This window comes from Vanellus vanellus (assembly GCF_965231255.1).
Source record: "Vanellus vanellus genome assembly, chromosome: 27".
Taxonomy (NCBI): domain Eukaryota; kingdom Metazoa; phylum Chordata; class Aves; order Charadriiformes; family Charadriidae; genus Vanellus; species Vanellus vanellus.
The window spans coordinates 2,058,335-2,084,852 of record NC_138932.1 but is presented as its reverse complement, the minus strand read 5'-3'; the positions used below and the strand labels follow the sequence as shown (position 1 = coordinate 2,084,852).

Here is a 26,518-nt window from a genome sequence, read left to right as displayed (position 1 = left end):
CCTCCCCGCCCGGTTACCGGGCTCCCCGCGCCCCCCCCCCCCCCCAACCCCTACCGGGGGCAGCGGGGCGGCGAACGGGCGGTACCGGCGGGTCGGGCGCTGACGGCGGCCGCCGGGATTCGGGGTCCGTCGATACGGGAGGCCCCATCGGGGAAACGGCCGGGATCTACCGGGAGCGCCGCCCCCCGGGCAGAGCTGCCCCCGCCCCGCCGCGCCCCGTCCCCGGAGCCGCGCCGAGCCCCGGGGCCGCCTCGTCCTTTGTGTGCGCCGGCACCGGGCACCGGGGTAGCCGCCACCGGCAGCCGAACCGGGAGCGGTGGGGAGAGGGAAGCGGCAAAAACACCCCCCACCCATACGCCGCCACCACCGCCGCCGCCGCCACCGGCCATACCGGGAGCCGCAGCGAGCGCCGGGAGCGGCCCCGGGGCCCGGTCCCCCCCCGGCGGCCCCATGAAGGAGCCCGACGCCATCAAACTCTTCGTGGGGCAGATCCCGCGGCACCTGGAGGAGAAGGACCTCAAACCCATCTTCGAGCAGTTCGGGAAGATCTACGAGCTCACCGTCATCAAGGACAAGTACACCGGCATGCACAAAGGTACCGGCACCGGGAACGGGCACCGGGCGGCGCCGGGGAACGGGCATTCCCCCCCCCTCCCCTCCCCTCCCCCGCGGTACCGGCACCGGGCGGCGGCGTTGGGTATCGTGTGTGGGGCACCACCACCACCATCATCATCATCATCGTCAGCATCAGCAGCATCGTCGGGCGTCGGCACCGGCGATAACGGGAACCGGGAGCTCGGTATAGCCGCGGGCACCGGGAGGAGCCCCCCGCCGGGCACCGGCAATAGGCACCGGGAGCGGCCCCCCGGTACCGGGAATAAGCACCGGGAATAGCCCCCCCCGAGCACAGGGCCCGGGTCCCCCCTCTCCCCCCCCCGGGTGCAGCCGGTGCCGCGGGGGCGGTTGTGCCGGTGGAGGCCGTGGGGGTGTTGGGAGGGGGGTGATGGGGGTGGGGGGTGTTGCGTGGGCGCTCGGCGGGCGCTGCCCGGGGGGGGGGGGGGGGGGGGGGGGGGGGCGGTAGGGCTGTGCCCCCCCAATGCCTGACCCCGGCGGGGGGGGGGGGGGGGGGGTCCTGGAGCCCCCAACAACCCCCTCCCCCCCCGGCACCGGCTGTGACCCGGGGGGGCGCAGGCCCGAGACGGGGGTGAGGGGAATGGGGGGGGGGTGTCGGGGCCGCTGCTCCGAGTTGGCCGGGACCCCCCCGGGGGGGGAGGGGATGACACCCCCGCCCCCCCCCCCCCAGGGCTGAGGCTGCCCCGGGCCTGGGGACATCGGGGACCCGTCCCTGTGCCCTGCCTGGGCCCGGGGGGGGCACCGCCCCGAAACGGGGGGTCTGGGGGGTATGGGGTGGGGGGTCTGGGCTCTATGGGGGGGGGGATCTGAGTGCTATAGAAGGGGGGATCTGGGCGCTATAGGGGGGGTCAGCGTGCCGGGGGGATGTGGGTTCCAGGTGCCGTATGGGCTCTGGGTGCTATAGGGGCATCCGGGTCCTATATGGGGCTGTGGGCGCTATAGGGGGTCTGGCAGCTATAGGGGGACCTTGGGTGCTATAAGGGGGGGGTCTGGGTGCCCTGGGAATGGGGGTTCCAGGTGCCATACGGGCTGTGGGTGCTATAGGGGCCGTGGGGGTCCGTGTCGCCCCCCCCCCCCCCCCATCCCCTCTCTCCCCAGGATGCGCCTTCCTGACCTACTGCGCCCGCGAGTCCGCCCTGAAGGCGCAGAGCGCTCTGCACGAGCAGAAAACCCTCCCGGGGGTGAGTGGGGGCCCGGGGACCCCCCCCTTGACCCGTGACACCCCCCCCCCCACCCGTAGACACCCCCCACCCGTGACACCCCCCCCCCCACCCGTGACACCCATCCCCACCGCCGCCCCATCACCCGCCCGTGGGAGGACTCAGCTGTCCGGACCCCCACTATTTGGGGGGGGGGGGAACACACACATCCCCCCCCCCCGAACATCTGCTTGGGGGGGGTTATAAATAACGGGTGGGTGCCGCGTCGCCCGGCGACGCTAACGAAGGCCTGGCGCTAACGAAGGCCTGGCGCTAACGAAGCGTTGCCAGGAGAGCTGTGGGCACCGGGCAGCTGAGCTAACAAAGCCATGGGGGGGGGGGGGGGGGGGGGGAAGGAGTGCCCCCCCCCCCATTGCAGCTGGGGTACCCGGGGGGTGCCCCCCCCCCCCAACTCCATACCCCCCCCATCGTGGGCGCTGGGGGCCGCGGGTGGCCGTGGCCTCGTGGGGGGGTTTGGGGTCCCCGGGGATGGTGGGGGGGGTGTCGGTGTCCCTCCCCCCGGGCGGGCCGCGCGTGCCCCGCCGGCCCCGGGGGAGATTTGGCTTCGCCGGGATAATCCGGGGATTTGGGGGCTGTAAATCCCGGGGGGGATTTGCCGGGGGGGGGGTGTGGTGGTGGTGGTGATGGGGGGGGGGGGATTAGGGGCGGCACCGCCCCGACAGCTGCCCCCCCCCCCTCCCAACCCCCCACCCGACCGGGACCGGGACGCACCGCACCCCCCGTGTCGGGGCGGGGGGGGGTGTGTGTGTGATGCTGGGGGGGGGGTCCCGGGGCAATTTGGGGTGTTGGGGCTCCGCTGCCCGCCCCCCCCCCCCCCGCGATGCTCTACGCCCCCCCCCCGCCCCGGCCGGGGCTGATCCCGTGGGGGATTAGGGGGGATTAGTGACCCCGGGGGGGCATTTCCAGCACCATCTGGGGCGGGGGGGGCGGGGGGGGGTTGGGGCCACCTTCGCTTTCGGCGGGGGAAAGGGGCCGCCCGGGGTCAGCCGGGGCTGAGACCCGGCCCCCCCCGCGGCCCCCCCGCCATGGGGCACGGTGATACCCCCCCCCATCCCCCCGTCCCCCCCCTCCGCCAGTCCCGGCTCCATCCCGGGGGGGGGGAGGGGCGGGGTCACGGCAGACCTGGGGGGTTCCCCCCCCCCATCTCCATCCCGCCCCCCCCCCCCCCATCCCCGTCATTGTTTATAGCGAGCGCTGATGATGTCAGCGGCGTTGCCGGGCAACGGGGATGGGTAAATTGGGGTTGAGTAGGCGGTTGCCATGGAGCATATTCTGCCGTTGCCATGGTTACCGGGCATCTGCGCCCTCCTCCCCCCCCCCCCCCGCCCCGGCCTCTGGGGGTTACGGGGCTGGGGGGGGGGGGGCGGGGGTGGGCTCATCTCCCCCTAATTAACGGGGAGGGGGTGGGGGGCTCATTAGCGCGTCTGTGGGGCCCCTCAGGCCCCCCGATGGCGGTCGCCGCGGTACCCGTTGCCGGGTAACGGGATGCAGGGCCGGGTTGCCATGGAGACGGGAGCATCTTTGGGGTACGGGGAAGGTGTGTGTGTTGGGGGGGGGGTGTGGGGGGTTGTGGGGTGGATCTGGGTACCAACGGGGGGGTGCGAGGGTGCCCGGCCGGACGCGGGGTCCCTGCGGTGGGGTGGGGGGTGGGGGGGGGGCTGTGTCCCCATCCCCCGCTCTGTCCCCCCCCAGATGAACCGGCCCATCCAGGTGAAGCCGGCGGACAGTGAGAGCCGAGGAGGTACCGGCACCCCAAAACCCCCCACCCCCCTCCACGCCCTGTCCCCAACCCCTGTGGCCCCAATCCCCTCCCCGCCCCCCAGGCCCACCCCATGTCCCGTCCCCCTCTCTCCAGGGCTATCCCCATCCCGGGGGTGTCCCCATCTTAGCGGTGTCCCCATCTCCACACCCCACTCTCCGGGGGGGGTGTGTGTGTGTGTCCCATCCCCAGTGGTGTCCCCATCCTGGGGGGTCCCGGCCCACTGTGGTGTCCCCATCTCCCCATCCCAGTGGTCCCATCACGGTGTCCCCGGAGGTGGAGGGGTGTTCCATCCCAGTGTGTGTGTATGGGGGGGCAGGGGTGGGTGTCCCCCCTCCGTGCTGTCCCCGTGTCACCCCCCTGTCCCGTTCCCCCCCCCAGAGGACCGCAAGCTCTTCGTGGGGATGCTGAGCAAGCAGCAGGCGGACGAGGACGTGCGGAAGATGTTTGAGCCCTTCGGCACCATCGACGAGTGCACGGTGCTGCGCGGCCCCGGACGGCACCAGCAAAGGTGGGGGGCTGGGGGGGGGGGGGGCACCCCGGGGCGGGGGGCTCAGGGGTTCCTGTGTGGTGGGGAGGAGGGGCTCCATGGGGCAGAGATGGGAACTGTGGAGATGTGGGGGGCAGGGAGGGGGTTAAGAGGGTCCATGGGGGGGGTGGGGGTGGTGCAGAGGGTTCAAGGGGGGGCCATGGGGTGGGGGTGTGATGGGGGGGCCCACAAGGCATGGAGGGGGCTGAGGGCACCCCGTGTGGTGGCCCTTGTCCCCGTCCCCGGGCGCCCAGGTGAGGGGCCCCGGGTGCTATGGAGGGGGGGTGAGGGAGACTGTCCCCTGGGGGAGGTGGGTGTCCCTGTCCCCGCGCTGGCGCTCACCCGCTGTCCCCAGGCTGCGCCTTCGTCAAGTTCCAGAGCCACGCGGAGGCTCAGGCTGCCATCGCCGCCCTCCACGGGAGCCGCACCCTGCCGGTGAGACGGGCACCATCGTCCCCACCATCGTCCCCACCATCACCCCTATCATCAACTCTACCATTGTCCCCACCATCATCCCCATCATCGTCCCCACCATCACCCCTATCATCAACTCTACCATTGTCCCCACCATCACCCCCATCATCATCCCCACCATCACCCCTATCATCAACTCTACCATTGTCCCCACCATCACCCCCATCATCATCCCCACCATCACCCCTATCATCAACTCTACCATCGTCCCCACCATCACCCCCATCATCGTCCCCACCATCACCCCCATCATCGTCCCCACCATCACCCCTATCATCAACTCTACCATCGTCCCCACCATCGTCCCCACCATCACCCCTATCATCAACTCTACCATCGTCCCCACCATCATCCCCACCATCACCCCTATCATCAACTCTACCATCGTCCCCACCATCATCCCCACCATCACCCCTATCATCAACTCTACCATCGTCCCCACCATCATCCCCACCATCACCCCTATCATCAACTCTACCATCGTCCCCACCATCATCCCCACCATCACCCCTATCATCAACTCTACCATCGTCCCCACCATCACCCCTATCATCAACTCTACCATCGTCCCTACCGTTGTCCCCACCATCATTGCCATCATCATTCCCATCACCATCATCCTCACCATCATCACCACCATCATCCTCACCATCATCACCACCATCATCCTCATCATCACCCCCACCATCATCCCCATCATCATCCCTGTCACCATCCCCACCACTCTTCCCACCATCATGCCCATTATTGTCACCATCACGATCCCCACCCTGTTGTCCCCCCCGGGGGCTCCCAGCAGCCCAGCACGGGTGGCCACCCAGCGGGTGACGGCATGGCACCGTGTCCCCTTGCAGGGCGCCTCCTCCAGCCTGGTGGTGAAGTTTGCGGACACGGAGAAGGAGCGGGGCCTGCGGCGCATGCAGCAGGTCGCCAGCCAGCTGGGCATGTTCAGCCCCATCGCCCTCCAGTTTGGGGCCTACAGTGCCTACACGCAGGCGGTAGGGTGGGCAGGGGGCAGGAGGGGGGGACAGGGTGGGCGCGGGGGGGCATTGGACCCCCATGGTCCAGGATGAGCTCTTTGGGGTGATGGTGTCTGGTGATGGACACGGGGAGACGATGAACCCCCTTGGATCGGGGATGGGACGTTGGGTGATGGGTGTGGGGTGATGGGTGTGGGGTGATGGACACGGGGAGATGACGGACCCCACGGTCCGGAATGGGGCTGTGGGGTGACAGGTAGGGAGAGGGTGATGGACCCCATAATCCAGGATAGGGGCATTGGGCGATGGGCATGGGGAGAGGGTGGACACCCCCTGCCGTGGGCCAGGGTAGGGTCAGCGGGTGACGGATGTTGTGGTGGGCCCCACGGCCCAGGAAGGGACACTGTGGTGACAGTGGGAAGATGATGGACCCCCTCCATGGCCCAGGATGGGACATTGGGGTGACAGACACTGGGACATGATGGATCCCCATGGCCCAGGACGGTGGCACCAGGGTGCCGGGCAGTGGGGTGGCAGCCACGGCGCCATGAAGGTGTCCCCCATGGGGTGGGGGCGCGTTGCTCCGGGAGGGGACCCCGGTGGCCGGTGCCCGGTGCCAGGCGCTGTCCCCGCAGCTGATGCAGCAGCAGGCGGCCCTGGTGGCCGCCCACTCGGCCTACCTCAGCCCCATGGCCACCATGGCCGTCCAGATGCAGCACATGGGCACAGTCAACCCCAACGGGCTCATCGCCACCCCCCTGCCCCCCTCCTCAGGTAGGTGGCACCTGGCACGGGGATGGGGACACGGGGTGTGGGGGGACCTGGGGATGGAGGACACCAAGGATGGTGGACACCAGGGATGGGGGCATGGGGGTCAGCCGGGAATGGGGGACCAGCAGGGATGTCCAGGGATTTGGGACATGGTGGGGCGGCGCCAGGAGGTGGGACACCCGGGGATGGGGACATGAGAGCGATATTGGGGATGGGGACACCGGGGAACGAGGACATCAGGATGGGGACAATGGGCACGGGGATGTGGAGACACAGAAGGGACACGGGGCAGCAAGGGGTGATGGGGGGACATGGGATGGTGGCATGGGGACACGAGGGGCACCAGGGGTGGTGGCACCAGGGGTGGGGACACGGGGAGATGGGGACACTCAGGGAGGGTTCAGGGCCATGGGGGGGGTGCTGTGGACGAGGACATGGAGGTGGCACCGCGGCTGGGAACACCCGGATTGGGCATCCTTAGGGAGGGGGGCACGACAGGGGCACGTGGGGACGGAGGGTGAGGAGGTGCCACCGCGGGGGTGACGCGGGTGTCCCCGCAGGAACCAGCACGCCGCCGGCCATGGCCGCCACGCCGGTGCCCGCCATCGCGGCCCCGCTGAGCGTCAACGGCTACAGCCCGGTGCCGGCGCAGCCCGCGGGACCCCCGGCCCCCGAGGCCGTCTACGCCGGGGGGGTCCCCCCCTTCCCAGGTACCCGCCAACCCCCCCCGTACCCCCCTCACCCCCCCGCTGCCCCCCACCCCCCTAACGCCCCTCTGCCCCCAGCCCAGAGCCCCGCCGCCCCCGGGGACCCCCTGCAGCAAGCCTACGCCGGCATGCAGCACTACACAGGTGGGTGCGGGGGGCACTGGGGCGGGGATGGGGAGGGGGCGTTGCATGGGACTGGGGGCACTGGGAGGAGCTGGGGAGGGGGCATTGCACGGCACTGGGAGCGTTGCATGGGACTGGGGGGGGGGCTAGGGGGCATTGCATGGCAGTGGTGGGTACTGGGAGGCACTGGGGGGGAGATGGGTGCAGCGCAGGGCACTGGGGAGGGGGCATTGCATTGTACTGGGGGCACTGGGAGGAGCTGGGGGGGACTGGGGGCATTGCGTGGCACTGGCGGGCACTGGGGAGGGGGCATTGCATGGGACTGGGGGCACTGGGAGGAGCTGGGGAGGGGGCATTGCATTGCACTGGGGGCACTGGGAGGAGCTGGGGGGGACTGGGGGCATTGCGTGGCACTGGCGGGCACTGGGGAGGGGGCATTGCATGGAACTGGGGGCACTGGGAGGAGCTGGGGAGGGGGCATTGCACGGCACTGGGAGCGTTGCATGGGACTGGGGGGGGACTAGGGGGCATTGCATGGCAGTGGTGGGTACTGGGAGGCACTGGGGGGGAGATGGGTGCAGCGCAGGGCAATGGGGAGGGGGAATTGCATTGCACTGGGGGCACTGGGAGGCACTGGGGAGGGGGCATTGCACGGCACTGGGAGCGTTGCATGGGACTGGGGGGGGGCTAGGGGGCATTGCATGGCAGTGGTGGGTACTGGGAGGCACTGGGGGGGAGACGGGTGCAGCGCAGGGCACTGGGGAGGGGGCATTGCATTGTACTGGGGGCACTGGGAGGAGCTGGGGGGGACTGGGGGCATTGCGTGGCACTGGCGGGCACTGGGGAGGGGGCATTGCATGGGACTGGGGGCACTGGGAGGAGCTGGGGAGGGGGCATTGCATTGCACTGGGGGCACTGGGAGGAGCTGGGGGGGACTGGGGGCATTGCGTGGCACTGGCGGGCACTGGGGAGGGGGCATTGCATGGAACTGGGGGCACTGGGAGGAGCTGGGGAGGGGGCATTGCACGGCACTGGGAGCGTTGCATGGGACTGGGGGGGGACTAGGGGGCATTGCATGGCAGTGGTGGGTACTGGGAGGCACTGGGGGGGAGACGGGTGCAGCGCAGGGCACTGGGGAGGGGGCATTGCATTGCACTGGGGGCACTGGGAGGAGCTGGGGGGGACTGGGGGCATTGCGTGGCACTGGCGGGCACTGGGGAGGGGGCATTGCATGGGACTGGGGGCACTGGGAGGAGCTGGGGAGGGGGCATTGCATGGCACTGGGGGCACTGGGAGCATTGCATGGGACTGGGGGGGGCTAGGGGGCATTGCATGGCAGTGGTGGGCACTGGGAGGCACTGGGGGGGAGACGGGTGCAGCGCAGGGCACTGGGGAGGGGGCATTGCATTGCACTGGGGGCACTGGGAGGAGCTGGGGGGGACTGGGGGCATTGCGTGGCACTGGCGGGCACTGGGGAGGGGGCATTGCATGGGACTGGGGGCACTGGGAGGAGCTGGGGAGGGGGCATTGCACGGCACTGGGAGCGTTGCATGGGACTGGGGGGGGGGCTAGGGGGCATTGCATGGCAGTGGTGGGTACTGGGAGGCACTGGGGGGGAGACGGGTGCAGCGCAGGGCACTGGGGAGGGGGCATTGCATTGTACTGGGGGCACTGGGAGGAGCTGGGGAGGGGGCATTGCACGGCACTGGGGGCACTGGGAGCATTGCATGGGACTGGGGGGGACGACTAGGGGGCATTGCATGGCAGTGGTGGGCACTGGGAGGCACTGGGGGGGAGATGGGTGCAGCGCAGGGCACTGGGGTGGGGGCATTGCATTGTACTGGGGGCACTGGGAGGAGCTGGGGGGGACTGGGGGCATTGCGTGGCACTGGTGGGCACTGGGGAGGGGGCATTGCATGGAACTGGGGACACTGCATGGCACTGGGGGGCACTGGCGGGGGACTAAGGGGCATTGCATGGCACTGGGGAGCACTGGGAGTCACTGGGGAGGGGGCATTGCATGGCACTGGGGACATTGTATGGCATTGGGGGGCACTGGGGGGGCATTGCATGGCACTGGGAGGAGCTGGGGGGGGCGTTGCATGGCACTGGGGACACTGGTGGGCACTGGGGGGACTGGGAGGCATTGCATGGCACTGGGAGGAGCTGGGGGGGCATTGCATGGCACGGGGGGGGGGCACAACACTGGAAGGTGGGGCAGATACTGGGGGGCACTGGTGGGGGCGGGCACTGCCTGGCTTTGGGGGTACTGGGAAGGATCTGGGGGTGTCTGTGCCCCCCCCCCGGCGCAGGGCTGACCCCGTCTCCCCCCGCAGCCGCCTACCCCGCAGCCTACGGGCTGGTGAGCCCGGCCTTCGCCCCCCCGGGGCCCCTGCTCGCCCCCCCGCCCCCCCCGCAGCAGCAGCAGCGCGAAGGTGAGCGCACCCCGGGGACCCCCCCCCCGCCAAAAGGGGACACCCCCCCCCCCCAGGGTGTGGGGCTCAGGGTGCCCCAGGGAACCACCGGGGGGGGCTGGAGGAGCCCCGGGGGGGTATTGGGGTGTCGTCCCCCCCCCCAGTTGGGGTTCGGGGGTGCCCCACTGAGGTTTGGGGGTGTCCCAGGTGGGGGGGGGCTGAGGGTGCCCATAGGGAGATGAGCGCAGGGACAGGTCTTGGGGTGCACACGGGGGGGTCTCGGGGGGTGTGGGGTGAGTGCCTGGGGCCGGGTTTGGGGGCGCGGGGCCGGTGTCCCCCCCCCCGTCCCCCCCCCCCCGTGCCCGCTGTGACGCCGCTCCCTCCGCAGGCCCCGAGGGCTGTAACATCTTCATCTACCACCTGCCCCAGGAGTTCGCCGACACCGAGATCCTCCAGATGTTCCTGCCCTTCGGCAACGTCATCTCCGCCAAGGTCTTCGTGGACCGCGCCACCAACCAGAGCAAGTGCTTCGGTAGGGCCACCACCACCTGCGGCCACCGGGGGTGGGGACACCACGGTTGGGGTAGGGGGACACCATGGTCAGGGTAGGGGGACACCATGGTCAGGGTAGGGGACACCATGGTCGGGGTAGGGGGACACCACGGCTGGGGTAGGGGGACACCACAGTGGGGGTAGGGGGACACCACAGTGGGGGTAGGGGACACCACAGTGGGGGTAGGGGGACACCACGGCTGGGGTAGGGGGACACCATGGTCAGGGTAGGGGGACACCGTGACTGGGGTAGGGGGACACCATGACTGGGGTAGGGGGACACCATGGTCAGGGTAGGGGGACACCATGGTCGGGGTAGGGGGACACCATGGTCAGGGTAGGGGACACCATGGCGGGGGTAGGGGACACCATGGCTGGGGTAGGGGGACACCACGGCGGGGGTAGGGGGACACCACGGCGGGGGTAGGGGGACACCATGGTCGGGGCACAGGGACATCTTGGCCAGAGCCACCCCAGCCGGGGCCATCACGTCCAGGGTGTGGGGACACCATGGCCAGAACATGGGGGACATCATGGCCGGGGGCACCGTGGTCAGGGGGTGGGGACACCACATGATGTGCCAACGGGGCCACCTTGCCCCATGGCAGACCTCTTCCCAGGGGGGGGTGGAACAGAGGCAGGGGAGGGTTGGGGCCATCCCCGGTCCCCACCGTCCCCACTGTCCCCACCGTCCCCGCTGTCCCCGCTGTCCCCACAGGCTTCGTGAGCTTTGACAACCCGGCCAGCGCGCAGGCGGCCATCCAGGCCATGAACGGGTTCCAGATCGGCATGAAGCGCCTCAAGGTGCAGCTCAAGAGGCCCAAAGACGCCAACCGGCCCTACTGAGCCCGGTGAGACCCCCGGGGCCCCCCCCGGGGCCCCCCCTCCCCTCGGCCAGGAGCCCCACCTGCTCCCCCCCCCCCCCCCACCTGCTTAACGCCCCCCCCATCTCCCCCCCCAGGTCCGGAGGCTCTGGAGCAGCACCTTTGGGTGCCCCCCATTGCAGAGCAGCCCCCCCCCCCCCCCCCCCCCAACCTCAGCGGTGCCCACAGGGGGCTCGGTCCTGCTGGGGGGGGGACACAGACCCCCACATGCTCAGGAAGGATGGACCCCCCCTCCAGGACCGATATGGACACCCCCCCCCCCCAACCCCCCCAACCCCCAGTCCATCCCAGTCCAGGCAGGGCTGGGTGGGCTCTGGGTGCCAACACCCCCCCCCCCAGCACCCGGGTCCAGTCTGCCCTGGGAGGGGGGCACGCCACCCCCACCCCCCCCAAGACCCCCCACTCCCCGCAGGGCACTGCCCCCCCCGGGGGGGGGACCCTGCTTGGAGCTTTTTTCTCACCAAACAGGACCAAAACCAGCTCCAAGTTGGGGAGTGGGGGGGGGGGGTCCTGCTGGGGGGGGGGGGGGACACGACGACATGCCCGCGGTTGGGGGTACGGCCCCGGTACCCCCCCCACCCCCCCCCGAGGCCCCCCGGGTGGCCGTGCCCGGGCGCAGCGGGACCCCCTCCCCGACACACACTGCCACCCCGCTTCGCCCACCCCCCCCCACCCCCCCACCCCCAACCTGCCTCAGTTTCCCCCATCCTCACCCACGGGCACCGGCGGCTGCACCGGGGGGGGGTGGGGGGGTACAGGGGGGCGGCACCCCCAGGGCACAGCCGGGACCGGGGCACGCCGGACGCTGCACGGACACGGAGCAGCCGAAATTTGGGATGCTCCGACATGGGGACTCTCTTGACACCGGGATGCTCCGACACCGGCACGCCGCCTCCGACAGCGGGATGCTGCGCCGTGGGGCTGTGCCCGGTGCTGCACATGGCAGGCGCGGCCGTGCCGACGACGCGTCCGGGTGCCGGATGGACACGGAGCGGCCGAAGCTGAGAGGAGCCGGGCACAAACCAGCCAAAATTTGGGAGCCGGAGCACGGCCGGCACCGGCACAGCGGGAGCCGCGGGGACCCGGAGCAGCCGAAACGGGGACGGACACGGGGACACGACGCCTCCGGCTCTGCCAGGGCCCACAGCGGCCAAACCCGGGGTGCGCCGGGCACCCACCAGCCAAACGTCCAGACCCACAGCCCCCCTCCCCCTCCCCCCCCCCCAACGTTTACACCCGCCGCTCCCCACTGTAAATACGGGGTTGGGGGGGGGCCGCTCTCTTCCCCCCCTTTTGGGGGGTTTGGTACCTGCTGAGTTGATTTCGGGGGTGGGATGGGGTGGGGGGCGCGGGGCCGTTAGCGCGGGGTGGGGGGTGGGGGGGGAAACGCAGCCCCCCCCGGGAGTCGACGTCTGCGGTTGAGACGCCGCCGCTTAACTTATTTGCTATTTATTGCAGTTACTTTGGATAATTTAATTTTTTTCTCTTTTTTTTTTTTTTCTCTTTTTTTTTTTTTTTTCTGTCTAAATAAAATAAGTTAAAAAAAAAAAAAAAAAAAAAAGCTTAAAGGAGACTCTAAAGCATCGGCAACCCCCCCCCCCTGGGGTGGGGGTGGGGGGCGGGAGGGAGGGGGGCAGGATCAGCCCCCAGCGCCCGCGGGAAGGAGCAGGGCCGCGGTTCCCAGTAGTTTCATCAATAAATCAATTTATTTAAAAGAATATGTTACAATTAATTACACTAAGTGACTTTTACCAAACAACCGGCGCGGTTAGAGACCGAGGAACGGAACACCGGGGGGGGGGGGGGGGGGGGGGAAGGGGAAGGGGGCGGGGGGGGGGGGATGTGTTTATTATTTTTTCCTTCTTTTTGTGGTTTTTTTTTTGTCGTTTTCTTCACATTTCTGACTCACAAATAAAAAAAAAAAAAAAAAAAAAAAAAGACAAGATACCGCAGCGAAAAGCCAATTGAGAGTTCTCTCCAATAAATTAAAGGGGATGCGGATGGCAGTGAAATGGGGGGGGGGACGGACAGACGGACGGATGGACGGACACACACACGCGTTTCACGGGCAGTGGGTGTCGGGGGGGGATTATTGCTGAGACCCGGCGCTTTCGTTGCACGGATGGGCCGCGGCACAGGGGCTGTGTCGGCGCTGGTGAGGACGGGGGGGGGGGGGTCCCCGCACCTCTCCCGACCCCCCCCGGGGCCATGGGCCGCACGGGGCTCCCGAGGACAGCGGCCCCATGGGGGGGGGGGGGGCGAGAGACACGGCCAAGCGCAAATCCAATTACTGCGGCGCTGGGCTAATTAATTCCCTGCTCACGGCAGCGCCTTCGCCCGCGCCACGAGCCGGAGAGGTCCCGCACCCACCGGGAATTTAACCCAAAATGCGGGCGGAGGTTGGGAGGGGGGGGCAATGGGGGTGGTGGTGTTTCCCTTATTGGGGTTATAAATGGGTATTTTGGGGAGGGGGCAGAAAAAAGACCCGAAAGAGGGGCAGAAAGGGGCACACCCTGCGCCAAAACCAACGCGTGGCCTTTGCCAGCGGCGTCGCCGCGACGCTCGGCCCCACTCCGCGTTCCGCTCCCGCGGGGGGGGGGGGGGAGCAGCGGGAACAGCGTCTCCCAAATCTCACAGACCCCGCGGCGACCCGGGCACCCCCGCGGCGACGGGCCCAAAAGTAGCTTTTTCTACCTTATTTCTCCTCCTCCTCCTCCTCGGCGCCGCTCGGCCGGCCGAGCCCCCGGCACGTCGCTGCCTGCAGCCGGCGGGTTTTGGGGAGCACTCTCCCCTCTCCTCCGAAAAGTCCGGATGTGTCGGCCCCACTGACCCCCGGGGGGAGGGGGTCGGATCCTGCAACCCGCGAGGTGCCATCGCCACCGCGGCGCTGTGCTGCCGGAGCCGAACGTCCCCCGCGGTCGCTCAAAGTCCACCCAAAAATACCCAGAATCGAACCACGACACGGGGGAAAAATAACGTTTTCTGGTTTTTTGGGGTTTTTTTTTGGTTGTTTTTTTTTTTTTTTTTTTTTTTCTGTTTTGGTTTTTCCTTTTCTATTTTGTTTTTTCTCCTAAAGTGAGTTTTTAGAAAACCACCACGGTGGGGTTGGGGAGGAGCGGTGCGTGTAAAACCGCACGCTTAAAAAAAGGTACTGCCACCGCTATGAAATGTTAAATATATATATATATATATGTGGGTACACGTGCGCAGGATTTGTATATACACAGAGCTTTTTAGGGGCGGGCGGTCCTGCGCCGGTGGCTGTTTTTTTACGCACATACGAACATACGTCTGAGCAGCGCAACGGGACGACGCGTCGAGTTCCGGCTGTAAAAACGAAAAGCGCCGTCCGTCCCGGAGCGGGACCCCCCCCACACCCCCCCCCCGGCTCGGCGGCCGCCCGCCCCCCCGCGCGCTGTGCTCCACAAACACGACCTTCACAAATGGTATTATTATTAATAATATTTAGTTTAAGGGCTTTAATACAATAACAGAATTTTAAGTGTTAATGGGGGGAGGGGGGGGGTTACGCTCTCCGGCGTGGGGGGGAGGGGGGGGGGCTAAGTGGCCGCGTCCCTCTGCTGTGACCGCACCATCTGAAAGATATTCTGTAAGAAAAAGAAGAAAAAGGACATTAAACGCGCGGTGTCACCGGGGAGAGCCGAGCTCCCCGCTCCCGCCAAGCGCTGCCGCAGCCCCGCGGGCGCAGAGGGGCCGGGGGGGACCCTGGGAGGGGGGGTCTGCCCATCCCCAACCCGACCAGGCGACCCCCCAGGAGGGGTCCCGGTCCCACGGCGGCTCCCCCCGAGCCCCTCTGCGCCCCGGCAGCCCTCGGCCCCATCCCGGGTGGCCCAAACTGCACCCCAAGACCACGCTGGGGAGTCAGGAGCCCTCCCAGTTACCGACACACGTCCCAGTCCGGGTACCGGAGGGGGTCTGCCCCCCAGGCACGGCTGTGAGCCCCCCCCGCGCCAAGGGCTCCTCCAGACGGGTCTTATGGGAGTGGAGGGGACTCCGAAAACTGTCCCCGGACGGGGACGTGCCGTGGCCCCGTCGGAGCAGCAGGTTTGGGGGATCCCCCCCCCAGCGGGTGAAGCCGAGCCGGGGTGGTTTTGCCGCCCCTCCCTGGGCCACCTCTGACCCCCGAAGGGAGAGGAGCCCCGAAGGCAAAGGAGGGTCCTGCAGACTCCAGCTCCAGCCAGGGGGGACTGGAACAGTCCCAGTAGATGCTGGGATGGCACCGGGATGCACCGCACGCGAGGACGGCCGTGGCGTTCGGGGAAAGTCCCCAAAGCGACGGAGAGAAGGATGAGCTGAGGGTTCGGACACACACCGGTGCCCTCCCGCCGGGGGTTTGCCGTTCCGGACAGCCGCCGCCGCGCTCACCGGGAGCCTCAATCCAGCGCATCCCAGTGCCCCTCCGGCTCTAACGAACGCGCCCCGTGCAGAGGAGACGGCAAATAACGCCCCGCAGGAAAGCGGCTCAGCCCGACGGCCGCAGCGGGAGATGGAAGGAGGGCAGGAGCAGCCCCGGGAATGGGACGGATGCCCCCCGGGAATCTCCGCTCCCTCCCGGCTCCGCCAGCGTCCTTCCCTCTAGAAAAGGGCCAGAGGCTGCGAATAACCCAAATCACGCTTGCACAGGCTACGCCAAGCCGAGCCGCAGCTCAGCTCTCGCGAAAGGAGGACGGAGCCGTTTCCCCGTGTCCCCCCTTCCTCCGGCTTGGTCACCGGGGGGGGGGGGGGGGCACCGGTGCCTGTCACCCACTCCGTGGCACAGTCTCGTTCCCAAAACTCCACCTATAAGGTCCGAGCCAGCCCGACGTCCCCAAACAGAGCTGGGCACCCGCGGCGAGCCAGCCTCATCCTGCAGGGAGCCGCGCGCACCCTGTGGAGAAGGGACACAAGGGGGGGGGGGGGAGGGCCACCGCGTCCCAGCCCAGGCAGCGGGGACCACGAGGGTCCGACGAAGAGCCGCGTTCCCGTTTCTGGGCGAGACGCGATGGGCTGAGCCTCAAACCTGCTCTTCCTGAGCGCACCCAGCGTTATCGGCCAGCATCTGCGGTCGGGGAGGCAACTCAGCGCTTACAGAGCACTAAATACATCTGTAAAATATCTGTCGGATTCCATCAATCTCTTTATTTTACACCGGGGAGAGAAGAGTACTGAGGGACCGGTCGGGAAATACTCCTGGTCCGGGATCACCCTTCCCTGCCCCAACGCTGGCGACGGGGTCGGGGGGGACCAGGCAGCACTGCGGGGGGATGCGCCGTGCCCCAAAAGGAGTTTCGGGGGTGGTGGGAGCTGCGGCGGTGATCCACAGAGCGCACCCCGGGGGGAGGCCGCGGCCAGGAGCCACAGCCGAGGGCTTCTCTCGTTATTACCGGGTGAAATCACGCAGATTTGTGTAAATAGAACGGGAGAAAGATCAATTTCCCCAGCAGAGAACAACGGGATGTTTAGCACTGAGGAATAACCCATTTAAGAGGGAGGGAGGGAGAAGCATTTCCCCTCGTCTCCCTCTCCAGATCCGTTACTGCGGGTTAGAGACGCTGCGGGGAAGAGGCGACGCTCAGCAAGCGCTGCGGGCGCTCCTCTGCGAGCGGCGACCCCGGCAGGAAGCAGAACCGAGCCCAGGGCAACCCACAGCCGGTGCCTGCGCCGGCGCGAGCCAGGCTGGCACACGAGCCCTGGCCGCTCGGCTCCCACGACGCGGGGCCCGGGGAGGGCAGAGGCGGCGGCGGCTGCTCCTCGTGGCTTTTGCTGCATTCAAAGGCTGCAGCGCCGAGGCCAGAGCCCGCTTCGCAGCTCGTTCCTCGGCACGGCTGCGCCGATTGCAACAAGCCCTGCCAGGGAGGTTTGCCGCGCTCACCACCGCCGCCTCCCTGGAGGGAAGCTCCAGCGCCTGCTGCTGGAGGTGGGCACGGGACAAGTTTTGAGCAGTCCCGGGGCATCAGCAGCTCTTCCACGGTGCCCTCCCGGCAACTCACGCGGAGCGGAGCCCCGGCACGGCAAAGGCAAACGGAGTCTCTTTGCTTCTGCAGAGCCGCCCCGTTCACCCGCCAGCAGCACCAGCGAAACCCTCCCGGCGGCTCCAGGCTTTGCAGAGAAGACATCAAACACCCGCTTTTAAGTGGCAAGGGGCAACACAGGAACACAGGCGTGACGGCGCACACGCGAAGCCCGTTCTTCCTCAGGTGCGCCCCGGGAGCGGAGGGTTTACCCCAGCGCCATCGCGGGGAGCCCTTATCGCGCAGGATCTGTTTGGCAGAGGAAGTATGACACAGGGCGGGAGGCTCCCACACCCCCGGGTTTCACGGCTCTCTCCTCAACGGGTGACGCATCCCACACCGTCTGCTACAGCTTTCTGTTCCCCCGCAGACGGGGGCTCCTGCCCCTCTTTGATGTCCAACACTTTCTACCCAACGCAACCCACCTCCCGCCCGAGGGAAGCGCCTCCGGCACCGCTGGGGTTAACAACTTTCAGCCTCACTACACACAACCGCGCTTTCCCTCTCACAAGTTAAATAACCCCGCGGCTATTTCCGACGCCGGAGGAGCAGAGCAAAGCAGTAAAATCTGAAGCGGGAGTAGGGCAAAGCGCGCGGGGTCCGCGGCGGCAGAGCGGCACGTCCGCATCCCGGCGGAGGACGCGATGAGCCTCCGGCCGGCAGAGGGGCATCTGCAGGGGCTGCGGCTCCCGGCACACCCCACGGCACTACCGTGCGAGACGACTCCCCGCAAGCCTTGTCCGTGCGTACGCAGCGGCAAAGGCGTTGGGATAAAACCCTACAAGAGGATCTCCTAGAGACAGGCGGGCGACATTCATGGATGTGTCCCAGCGCATATTGAAGCGATTTGAAGTGTTTCGCTTTAAATCCCGTCCAGGCTGAACGCGAAAACGGTCAGGTGGAGCGTGGCAGGAGGAGAGGGTTTAGGAGGTGCTACAGCACAAGTGGTTTTGCTCCCTGCTCTTGCAGGACCCGCATTTGTCAATCCCTAAAGCTCTTTGCTCCGCCACTGCAGAAAAACAGCAGAGAAAAACCCCGTGCCGCTAACCCGCGGCTTGCGGGATCGTCCGTGGTCCTCTAAAAGGCGGGTTTGTCCCCTTTCCAACTGTGCCCTTTCCCTCTCCTCCGGGGAAGAGGGGAGCTGCGGCTCAGACCTCAGCCGTCAGCTGCGGCGTCACGTCCCGGGTCATCCAAAGACGGGCAGAGTCCAGGAGCCGGGCAAGGCAGGACCACGCGTTTCTACCGTCGGGAAAAAGGCCTTTGAGCGCAAAGCCATCTCTATCCCACGAAAAGCAGCAGAAGGGTATTGTACCTTCCTCCAAGGAGGAGCCGCTATGAAAGGGCACCGTCCTACGCTAAGAGGAACTGGAGCGGAGGGGCAGGAGAGAGAGCACGGCCGCAGCAGAGCAGCCGGGCCGGCTCAGAGAGCACAGATGCTGTTTGTTTTCAGCCCAATTACCTTGCTGCACATATTGTCTTTACTGCAGTTCTTGTTATCCTTGTCTGTTGCTTCCTCCTCCACCTTTACAGGGGAAAAAAAAAAAAAAAAAAAAAAAAAAAAAAGGGTATAAATAAAAACGCAGAGCTGGAGGGGGACGGGAGGAGGCTGACCAGCTGGTGTTGGAGCAGCCGGGAGAGCATCGGGACGGGAGCCGGGGTGCTCCAGGCACGTCGGACACGGGGAGCTACAGAGGAGCTGGGATTTGGAGAATAAGCCAGGCAGCCCACGCGGGCAGCTCCCAGGCGTGGAACAACATGAGCGCCACAAAGATTTGTTCCTACAAGGGACGGAGATGTCACCTCCAGTTGTGATGCAGACCCCAGAGCCGCGTTCCTCGGCTCTGCGCATGGGAATTGTTGGGCGCTTCACGAAGCCGAACCGTGTAACCACACGCTATGGAGCCTCTCTTCCTCCCCGCCGCGAGGCTCAGGGCCGGGACAGAGCGGGTCTGGGCTCTGGGGACGCTCCTGACCACTGCTCCTGCAATGGTCCGCTGGTAAATGGGCCGAGCTGGGACTCCGCAGACACTGGAGCACAGCCCAGCACCAGGAGGTCTCCTCGCTGCCTGCCGGTCTCCGGCTGCTTGCGGCAGGTTCAGCTTCCACCCCTGATGCTAAGGCAAGCCAAGAATCCCGTTGTCTTATTTCCTGGAAAACTCTTCCAGGTTTATGCTCCTCCATCCCGCTGTTACGCCCTCCAGCGAGCACGGCTGCCGCGGTGCAGGCCCTGCGCTCTCTGCGCATCTCCAACACGCCTCCCGCGCGCAGCACGGTGCCAAGCCTGGACCCCAGCCACGCCGAGGGCGAGCACCAACGCCCCTGCCGCGGGCCGATGGCCGGCAGGCAGGAAGAAACTTCCAGGTGAGCAAAGAGGGAGGCATCGTTCCCATTTCGGAGCGGGCAGCTGCAGGGCAGATTTTTCCTGGATCACCATTTCAGACCTGCCGCGTTTAAGCCCCGTTTCAGGTACCCAAATCCATCGCCCGGCCGAAACAACCCATCAGCGGGAACCGGAGGGCCGATGCCAACAGCACTGATCAGATCAAGGGCAACAAAAGAGGATCCAACCGCCAACAGCTGCTTATCTCTGACCCCGCGAGGGAGAGTGACGTCTCTGAGTCAGCGGAGACACGGGATAGCAATTCGGTAGCCACACACAGCGTGAAGCTGGGACAGAGCATCCCGGGGCTGGCCGAGCAAGCCGAGTGCACGCAGCTTTTCTGGCTGCTCTCTGCCTCCTCCCCGCAAGCAAAGCTGACGGGAGCAGTCCCTGGGGAACGACAGACCTGGGCCAACCCCAAGGAGGAGCAGCAGACGGATGCGAGGTGATAAAACGTCTCCCTCAGGTGGGAAGAGGGGACAGGGGAAGCACAGCAGCGGGGATGGAGGCAGGGCGGGCTCGCGTGCATCTCCTCTCCCGAGGCTCGGAGCCAGGTCTGAGCAGAGCTTCAATGGGAGAAGGCTAAGCAGACACCTCAGGCTTGGATTCAGGACAAAAAAAAAAAAAAAAATAAAAAATCCCCAAACCTCCTCGTTCTTCTCAGCAGCTTTTCGCCGCAGGCTCTCACAACCCTTTCTGAATAATTCAGCAACCTGCAGAATCTCTCCGGAGGATGGACGTTCTGCCATCTGCATTCAACAGCAGACACCGGGCAGAGACCGGCGGCAGCCGCGCAGCCTGGGAACCGGTTATCCTGGTCAGTCACGCCTGCACGAGGCTTTCCCAGCACTGGGAGCTCCTGGCTCCGGCTGCAATGTCAAACACCCTCCACCGACAGAGCCCAGGCCTTCGGAAGCCAGCCGGTCGGCCCCCGCGCTCCCTGGAGACCCGCTATCACTCCTCTCCGCGCCCGATTACTCCCCATCCAAGCTGCTGTTGAGGACCAGGCAGAAACGCTTGCCGCTGAAAGCCGCCTGGAAAAGGTGAAGGCGTTTCCCTGCAATTACAGGTTCTTACCTCCTTCCTCCACTTGAGCTCGCAGAAAACCCGTTCGAAGCACTCGTGCATGTAGTTGAACTGCAAAGAGAAAGCAAGCATCCCTCAGAGCCCCCGAGAGCCGCCCTGGCTTCCAGCCCAGGCTCTGGCACCCGTCGCCCGCCCAGAGCTCCCTGAGCTGCGGGCTCCTCCTGGTGGCCACCGGCCCCTGCGTCTCCTGCCACCCCAAAAGCTGGAGCACCGGGTGCTCCTCCGGCTTTCTAGAGGGAAAACAAGCGGGCTCTGGGCTTTTCCTTCGCAAATCTGCGAAGAACAGGGGTACTTACATAGGGGGTGAAGATTTTAACCCATCGGGGTTTCTTCTCTCCTCGTGCGTATTCAAAGCAAAATGCCATTCCCTCTTCGTCCGTGTCCCACCGTTGCATTTCGTCCCATTCGAACGCTATTACCTGGTTCTGAAGGAAGAGGAAACGGGGGTGAGGCCAGCGCGCTGCGAGGACGGGCAGGTTTACGGCAGATCGGGTGGCAAAAGCGCAGCCACACGAAGGGGGAGCGAGGACGCCTGGGACAGCCTTGCTGCAGAGAACGGTAGGAGCCGAGGAAGCGGCTGCGGGAACGCTCACGGAGCAGCCGGGTAAAGCCCTGTGCTCCCAACCACTGCTGAAATCCCTCCGGAGGCCTCTCAGCAGCAGTGCTGAGCCCCCAGAACTTCGGGGACACGGCCCCCTGTCCCCACAGCGCAGGGAGGTGGAGGGCAGGGGCTGAGCCCACCTCCTCAGAGCCCCCCTTACCTCCAGCTGCCCCTCCTCTGTGCAGGCGTGGAGTTTAAAGTGCTTAATGCTGATGGCTGTGATCACATGTCCCTTCCGCCGAGAGTCACAGGAGCAATGGGGGAAGATGATCTCGTTGTAACCCTCGCACGTCCGTAACATGTTTAAATACTGCGGAGAGAGAGCCACCGGCGTTAGCTTGCTCGGAGGAAGGGGAGCCCTGCATCCTCCCGCTTCCCGCACCGCCTCCGCGGAAATCCCTGGCTTCACCCCAGCCCGGGGAGGCTGTATCCCGCCCTCCGAAGGAAAACGACCCCCCCCAGGGCAGCAGGGCTGTGCCAAGGGGAGGAAGGAGACCCCTCCGGCCCCTCAGTTCCTCTCCCCAACCCCCGGATGCATCCAGGTATGGATAAACACAGAGCTCCTCACAGCCTCGGATGCCAAAAGCCCCTTCCAGGAGCGCTGGCGCAGCCGGAGTCGCCGACCAGCGCGACCGTGCTCCCCCGGGAGGGGTACGGACCTCAGCGAAGAGCTAAAGCCGTGCCGGGACCGAAATCACCGCTGTGGCCAGAGCCACCCCCGGACCGTTACAGGCTGACGGGGAGACCAGAAGAAGAGGCTGTCGGGCAGACGTGGGATCTGCCTTTCAGAGTCCTTCGATGCAAACGCTACAACTCATGAAAAGGCCCAAAGCCATTTCTTTTTTCCTTGACCATAGCACAGACAAAGCAGAACTGTGAAGACACCGGAGCAGAGCCGGGAGCTCGGTCACAGCTCGGGACGTGGCAGAAGCCCGGAGCTTCTCCAGGGACAGGTGCTCCAGAGCCACACGACCTCTCGGTGCATGAGGTTTACACAGGGGAGAACTACAACAAAGTCTGAAGTGACTTTTTAACCAAGAAAAAAGCCGCATCTAGACCGGGGGAAGGGGGCAAATCCTCAAGCACTGGTCCAGGCAGGACCCTTAATTACATGGGGGGAGGTAGAGGATGAAGTACTTCGACTTCACAGGCTCTCTGGGACACGGACACTGTCTTCTTGTCCTGCCGCTACACCGGGGCCCTACTGCACCTGAGCGCGTGTGTGTATATACGGTGGGATATACCCTTCCAAAGATTCAGATCTTTCTTTCGTCATTAGAAAGCCATCGAGAGAAGCAGAAACAAAAGAGCCACGAGATAACCCACAGGAGGAAGTGTCTATTTATTAATCCTTAACATTAGGTAATAGTTAACCTTCTTGGCTTAGCATTCCAGGTGACCCTCGCGGGGTCCACCCGGAGATAGTCCCCCAGCAGGGACCCCTCGGAGCTACCACAGCCAAACCAGCTTTGGGGAAGGTTTGAGCCCCGGCCAAGAGCAGCCAAGCTGGAGGAGGGGATCCCAAGGCCAGTGCTCTTCGAGAGCTGCCCCGGAGAAGGCATGCAGGGCGCAGCGAGCCAGGGAGAGGGCAGCCCGCCTTCACGCAGGACCCCGAGCAGCTCAGGAAGTTATTTACAAGTCAGATTCTTCTGCTGTTTGATCTCCCAGCCCAGCTCGGGGCATCCCCTTCGCCCCCCCCCGCCTCCACGCCAGGCGGGCTCCTCAAGCCCCAAGCTGCCCCAAGCGTTTCGCTGGGCAAAGTGATAAGAGGGAGAAAATCCCTGACCAGGCAGCGAGCTCTGACACGGGATTTGAGATTTGGGAAGACTTTGGCCGGACAAAAGAAAAAGAAACTGGAGCACCGAGGGGGCAGCAGTGCGCATTATGCGCTGGCCGGAACCCACCGCTCCCCTGGCTTAGCCCAGCACCACCGTCTCAGACACAGTCCGAGGCAGAGAGAGACCTTTGCCTCTCGATTACGAGGAAGGAGCCGTCCGCGCAGGGCTGCAGGTGAAAGATTGCTACACCACACGTTAAGCACCTCACCTTTCAGCAGTAACCCGCGAGGTTTTATCGCTGCCTTGTTTGGAGCCGAGTCAGCGGGTGATGCTGCCAAGGACAAGCTGCTGCGCGAACGCGCCAGGCACGAGGGGTGGTTTTGGTTCGCGCAGCAGCCGACCCCCAGGCAGGGCTCAGCCCCGCGCCTGGCACTCCCGTGTGTCTGCACGCCCAGCCAACCAACCCCTCCTGTGCTAAGCCCACCCCACCCCCCCCCAAAGCTGTCCACGGTTATTGCTTTCCAAGAAAGATGTGTTTTTCCAGGCTGTGCGCATAGAATGGTTTGGGTAGGAAGGAACCTTTGAAGATCATCTCGTTCCACCCCCCTGCCCTGGGCAGGGCCACCTCCCCCCAGCCCGGGTTGCTCCCAGTCCCGTCCAACCCGGCCTTGAACCCCTCCAGGGATGGGGCAGCCACAGCTTCTCGGGGCAACCTGGGCCACTGTCTCCTTTCCAGACACAGCGCTGCAAACAGGACAGGCAGGATAACTCACCATGACCATCTTTCTCTGCTCACACAACTTCTGTAACTGGTAGGACTTCTCCTCTGCTTTGATGTAGCCTTTCTTGACATCATCAACAGCCTAAACAGAAACAGGGAAAGGAAACCCAGGGGTCAGACTAGAGGACTCCGAGCCACAATGCTTTGCTTTCCCTGGCGGGCCCTGAGGCTGCTTTGAACAGCCACCCAAATTCACAGCCCCAGAAGGCGACCAACGTCCCCAGAGAGGCAGAGGGATGGAGAGGCTGAGAGAGGTGGTTCTTTGCGCTCACTGACTCCTGCCACGAGCCTCTGACTGCCCCGGGGAGCACACAGATACCAAAGCACCTGGCCAGACTTTGGAAGAATGTCCCTGGGCAAAAAAGGATGGATCTGAAAATGCTGGTCCCCGGAATCCTGCTTTTGCCTTCAGGCACAGGCGAGGACAGGCTGGCACAACCCTTCCACGCCGCGCACAGCCACAGCCGCCTCCAGCAGAGCGGTGCTGGCATTCACCCACTGCGCTGCCGGAGCCTTGGCAGGAAAATGTGTTTTTCCTTCAGGACTGAGCAGGTACACAGCCCCTTCCTTTCACTCCTCAGCTGCACACCCCAGCAAGGGCTCCTGCCCCCAGCACCGGGGCTTGTAAAGCTGCCAGCCAGTAAGGATCCAGTCTAGGAGATCGAAGAATTTGACAACTACTGTTTTTATTTCAGTTTGTACCAGAGGCTGGTACAGGCTCAGTTCAGAGTGCTGGGACAGCGGTTTTGGTGGTTGAGAGAGAGCAGGATTCATCTTACTGAACTTCGCAGATATCTACCTCTGAGCTGGTCATCCTAGACTGGCTTTATACAGGCAATGGGAGAACGTGGCTCTTCTCGGACTCACTTCATCCCAGAGAATCTGCATAAAGCGAAATCACAGGCAGAAACGTCCCCTTTCCTTCAGGTGAACAGGGAGAAGTCTGTTCCCCACCTTCACTGACAACACACAGAATGGAGGAAAACAGAATCCGACCCAAGGGGCGCAGCCTCCCGCGATGCTTTTCGCTTGCCCTGGGAAGGCAACTTGCCGCAGCGAGAGCGGCAGGAGTCCTGCCGCCCGGCCCGACTGCCACTCGGCCACAAGCTCGCCACAGCACCGCCGATGCACCCAGCCACGGACCTTACTCCTTGAAGTCACCCAAGCAGGGCTGGTCCTCAACCTCACACTGTTGCCAGCGCACCAGAGGACGCTTCGGGAGCCGTGTGCTTGTGTTGCCTTACCTCCAGTAAGAAATTACAGCTCTTGGGCACCTACCTGATGGAAGAAGTAGGTGACTGCCAGGTCATTGTCATTGAGAAGAACCTCCTCCTCTGTAGTGAAGAGCCATTTTCGGATGGTCAGGCACGTTCCCGGCACGGCCGAGGTGTAGTTTTGCACGTAGAGTTTGTGGGGGAATTCATTGGGCGCCAGTTTGCGCACTGGAAAAAGCACAAGACATGGAGGTAAGCGCACAGCCCCGCACCGCAGCAGCGGCGCCGCGTGTGGCCGGCACTCGGGACCAGGACCCCGTCTCGGCTCCAGGGCCCTTTCCTCTCCTCCCTGACCAAATCCAGTTTTTTCCCATGCCTAATTCCCCAGTGCCAGACCACGCTGCTCCCTTGCAGTTGCCCCTCGTGCCCAGCCAGGGACCTGCGCGAGACCGAACTCCTCTCGGCCGTCGGGGAGCTCAGCGCGGCTCTCCAGCACCCGCACAACAGCCCACCTCCATCCCCTGCTGCGCACGGGGAGGTCCGCCCTGCCTAAGCCTTAGGATCACAGTGTCCTGGACCTATGCGCTGTCCCCGCAGCGTGGGGGGGACTGCAGAAGGTGTCCCCCCCCATCCTCGCAGGCTGCCAGCAGAGGCCGGGCAAAACCCGCTGCGCTCCTCAGCTGAGCTGGAGCAGCTGGGCCACCAGCGAGCCACCTCTCGGGACATTTATTGTGTTCAAATCTGCGATACCCAGCTACGATGGACAAAAAAGGCGAGTGCCAGTATGTCTCCTTCATCAGGCGGGGATACGGTCACTGTCTTATACAGATGGAGCTTACGGCTTCCAGAGAAATTCAATAGAGCACATCCAGACAGGAACAGACGTGGATGTTTACAGTGAGTGTCCAGAAAGCACAAGCCGTAAAGGTTAACTGGAGTTTTTACTTTCCAGCACCGTTTGAGAAGTGCAGCACTCACAGGAACGGGAAACTAATAGCTCCCGTTAGAGTCCGGCACCGTAAAAGCTTCCTGTGCGAGACCGTGCCAGCACACCGCAGCGTCCCGTCGCCTGAGAGCCAGTACTCCCGCTCGAGGCTCCCCGCGCAGCCCTTGCCTCGGCAATCCCGAAACACGCCGACCCTCCAGCCCTGGTCCTCCCTTCCCTGTGTCCCTGTCCCGTGTGTGTCCTGCTCTGCCACAGCAGCACTTGGTACCCCTCAAAAAGGGACTGCAAACCCGCTGGCAGAGGAGGTCCGCGATGCCAACAGTTTTACAGGAGACGGGTGATCTTGGCTGCCCCAGGGTCAGCACCTGAACGCAAACCCAGCCTGTTCTGTGAGACGAGTCACTTTAGGAGGGTTTTGAGCAGCTAAAAATTACCCCTGCCATTCAGCCAGAATCCCGTGAGCGTGAGGAACAGCCCTAGAAATCTTTCCTACAAGGCACAGTTTGCTGTAACGACAGGATGAGTCTGAGGCATAGAGATGACAATCCAGAAACGAAGGTACCCAGCTGGGAACGAGAGCTACACTTGGCTTAAAACCCAGCAGAGGGGAAAAAATAAAACACAAACCAACCACTACACCCATTTTGTGGTGCGACCGCGACATTCTGGCCTCTC

The 26,518-nt window shown here is 65.1% G+C and overlaps 2 protein-coding genes across 3 annotated transcripts in view; one reads left to right on the top strand and one right to left on the bottom strand.

Moving 5' to 3' along the window:
* Positions 1-450: 450 nt before the first annotated feature.
* CELF3 (CUGBP Elav-like family member 3) lies at positions 451-11,008 on the top strand (the record flags this gene model as incomplete). The annotated part of the gene is given in 13 exon segments (XM_082495924.1): positions 451-595; positions 1,732-1,814; positions 3,546-3,594; positions 3,994-4,103; positions 4,105-4,123; positions 4,497-4,576; positions 5,470-5,613; positions 6,231-6,369; positions 6,927-7,076; positions 7,152-7,217; positions 9,533-9,631; positions 9,999-10,142; positions 10,881-11,008. Coding segments are annotated over 13 exon segments (1,356 nt in total).
* Positions 11,009-14,499: 3,491 nt separating this feature from the next.
* SNX27 (sorting nexin 27) overlaps positions 14,500-26,518 on the bottom strand; it is a gene marked incomplete at its 5' end in the record, with an annotated part of 31,635 nt that continues 19,616 nt past the window's right edge. The window contains 6 exons of one of the 2 annotated variants that reach the window (XM_082496281.1): positions 14,500-14,654; positions 20,515-20,574; positions 20,820-20,948; positions 21,285-21,434; positions 23,676-23,765; positions 24,962-25,125. In XM_082496281.1, the coding sequence (XP_082352407.1) occupies positions 14,607-14,654; positions 20,515-20,574; positions 20,820-20,948; positions 21,285-21,434; positions 23,676-23,765; positions 24,962-25,125 (641 nt within the window). In that variant the 3' untranslated portion in view covers positions 14,500-14,606. Of the gene's footprint in view, positions 14,655-18,340; positions 18,580-20,514; positions 20,575-20,819; positions 20,949-21,284; positions 21,435-23,675; positions 23,766-24,961; positions 25,126-26,518 lie in introns of those variants that run through there. The other variant, XM_082496282.1, reaches the window with a different exon arrangement.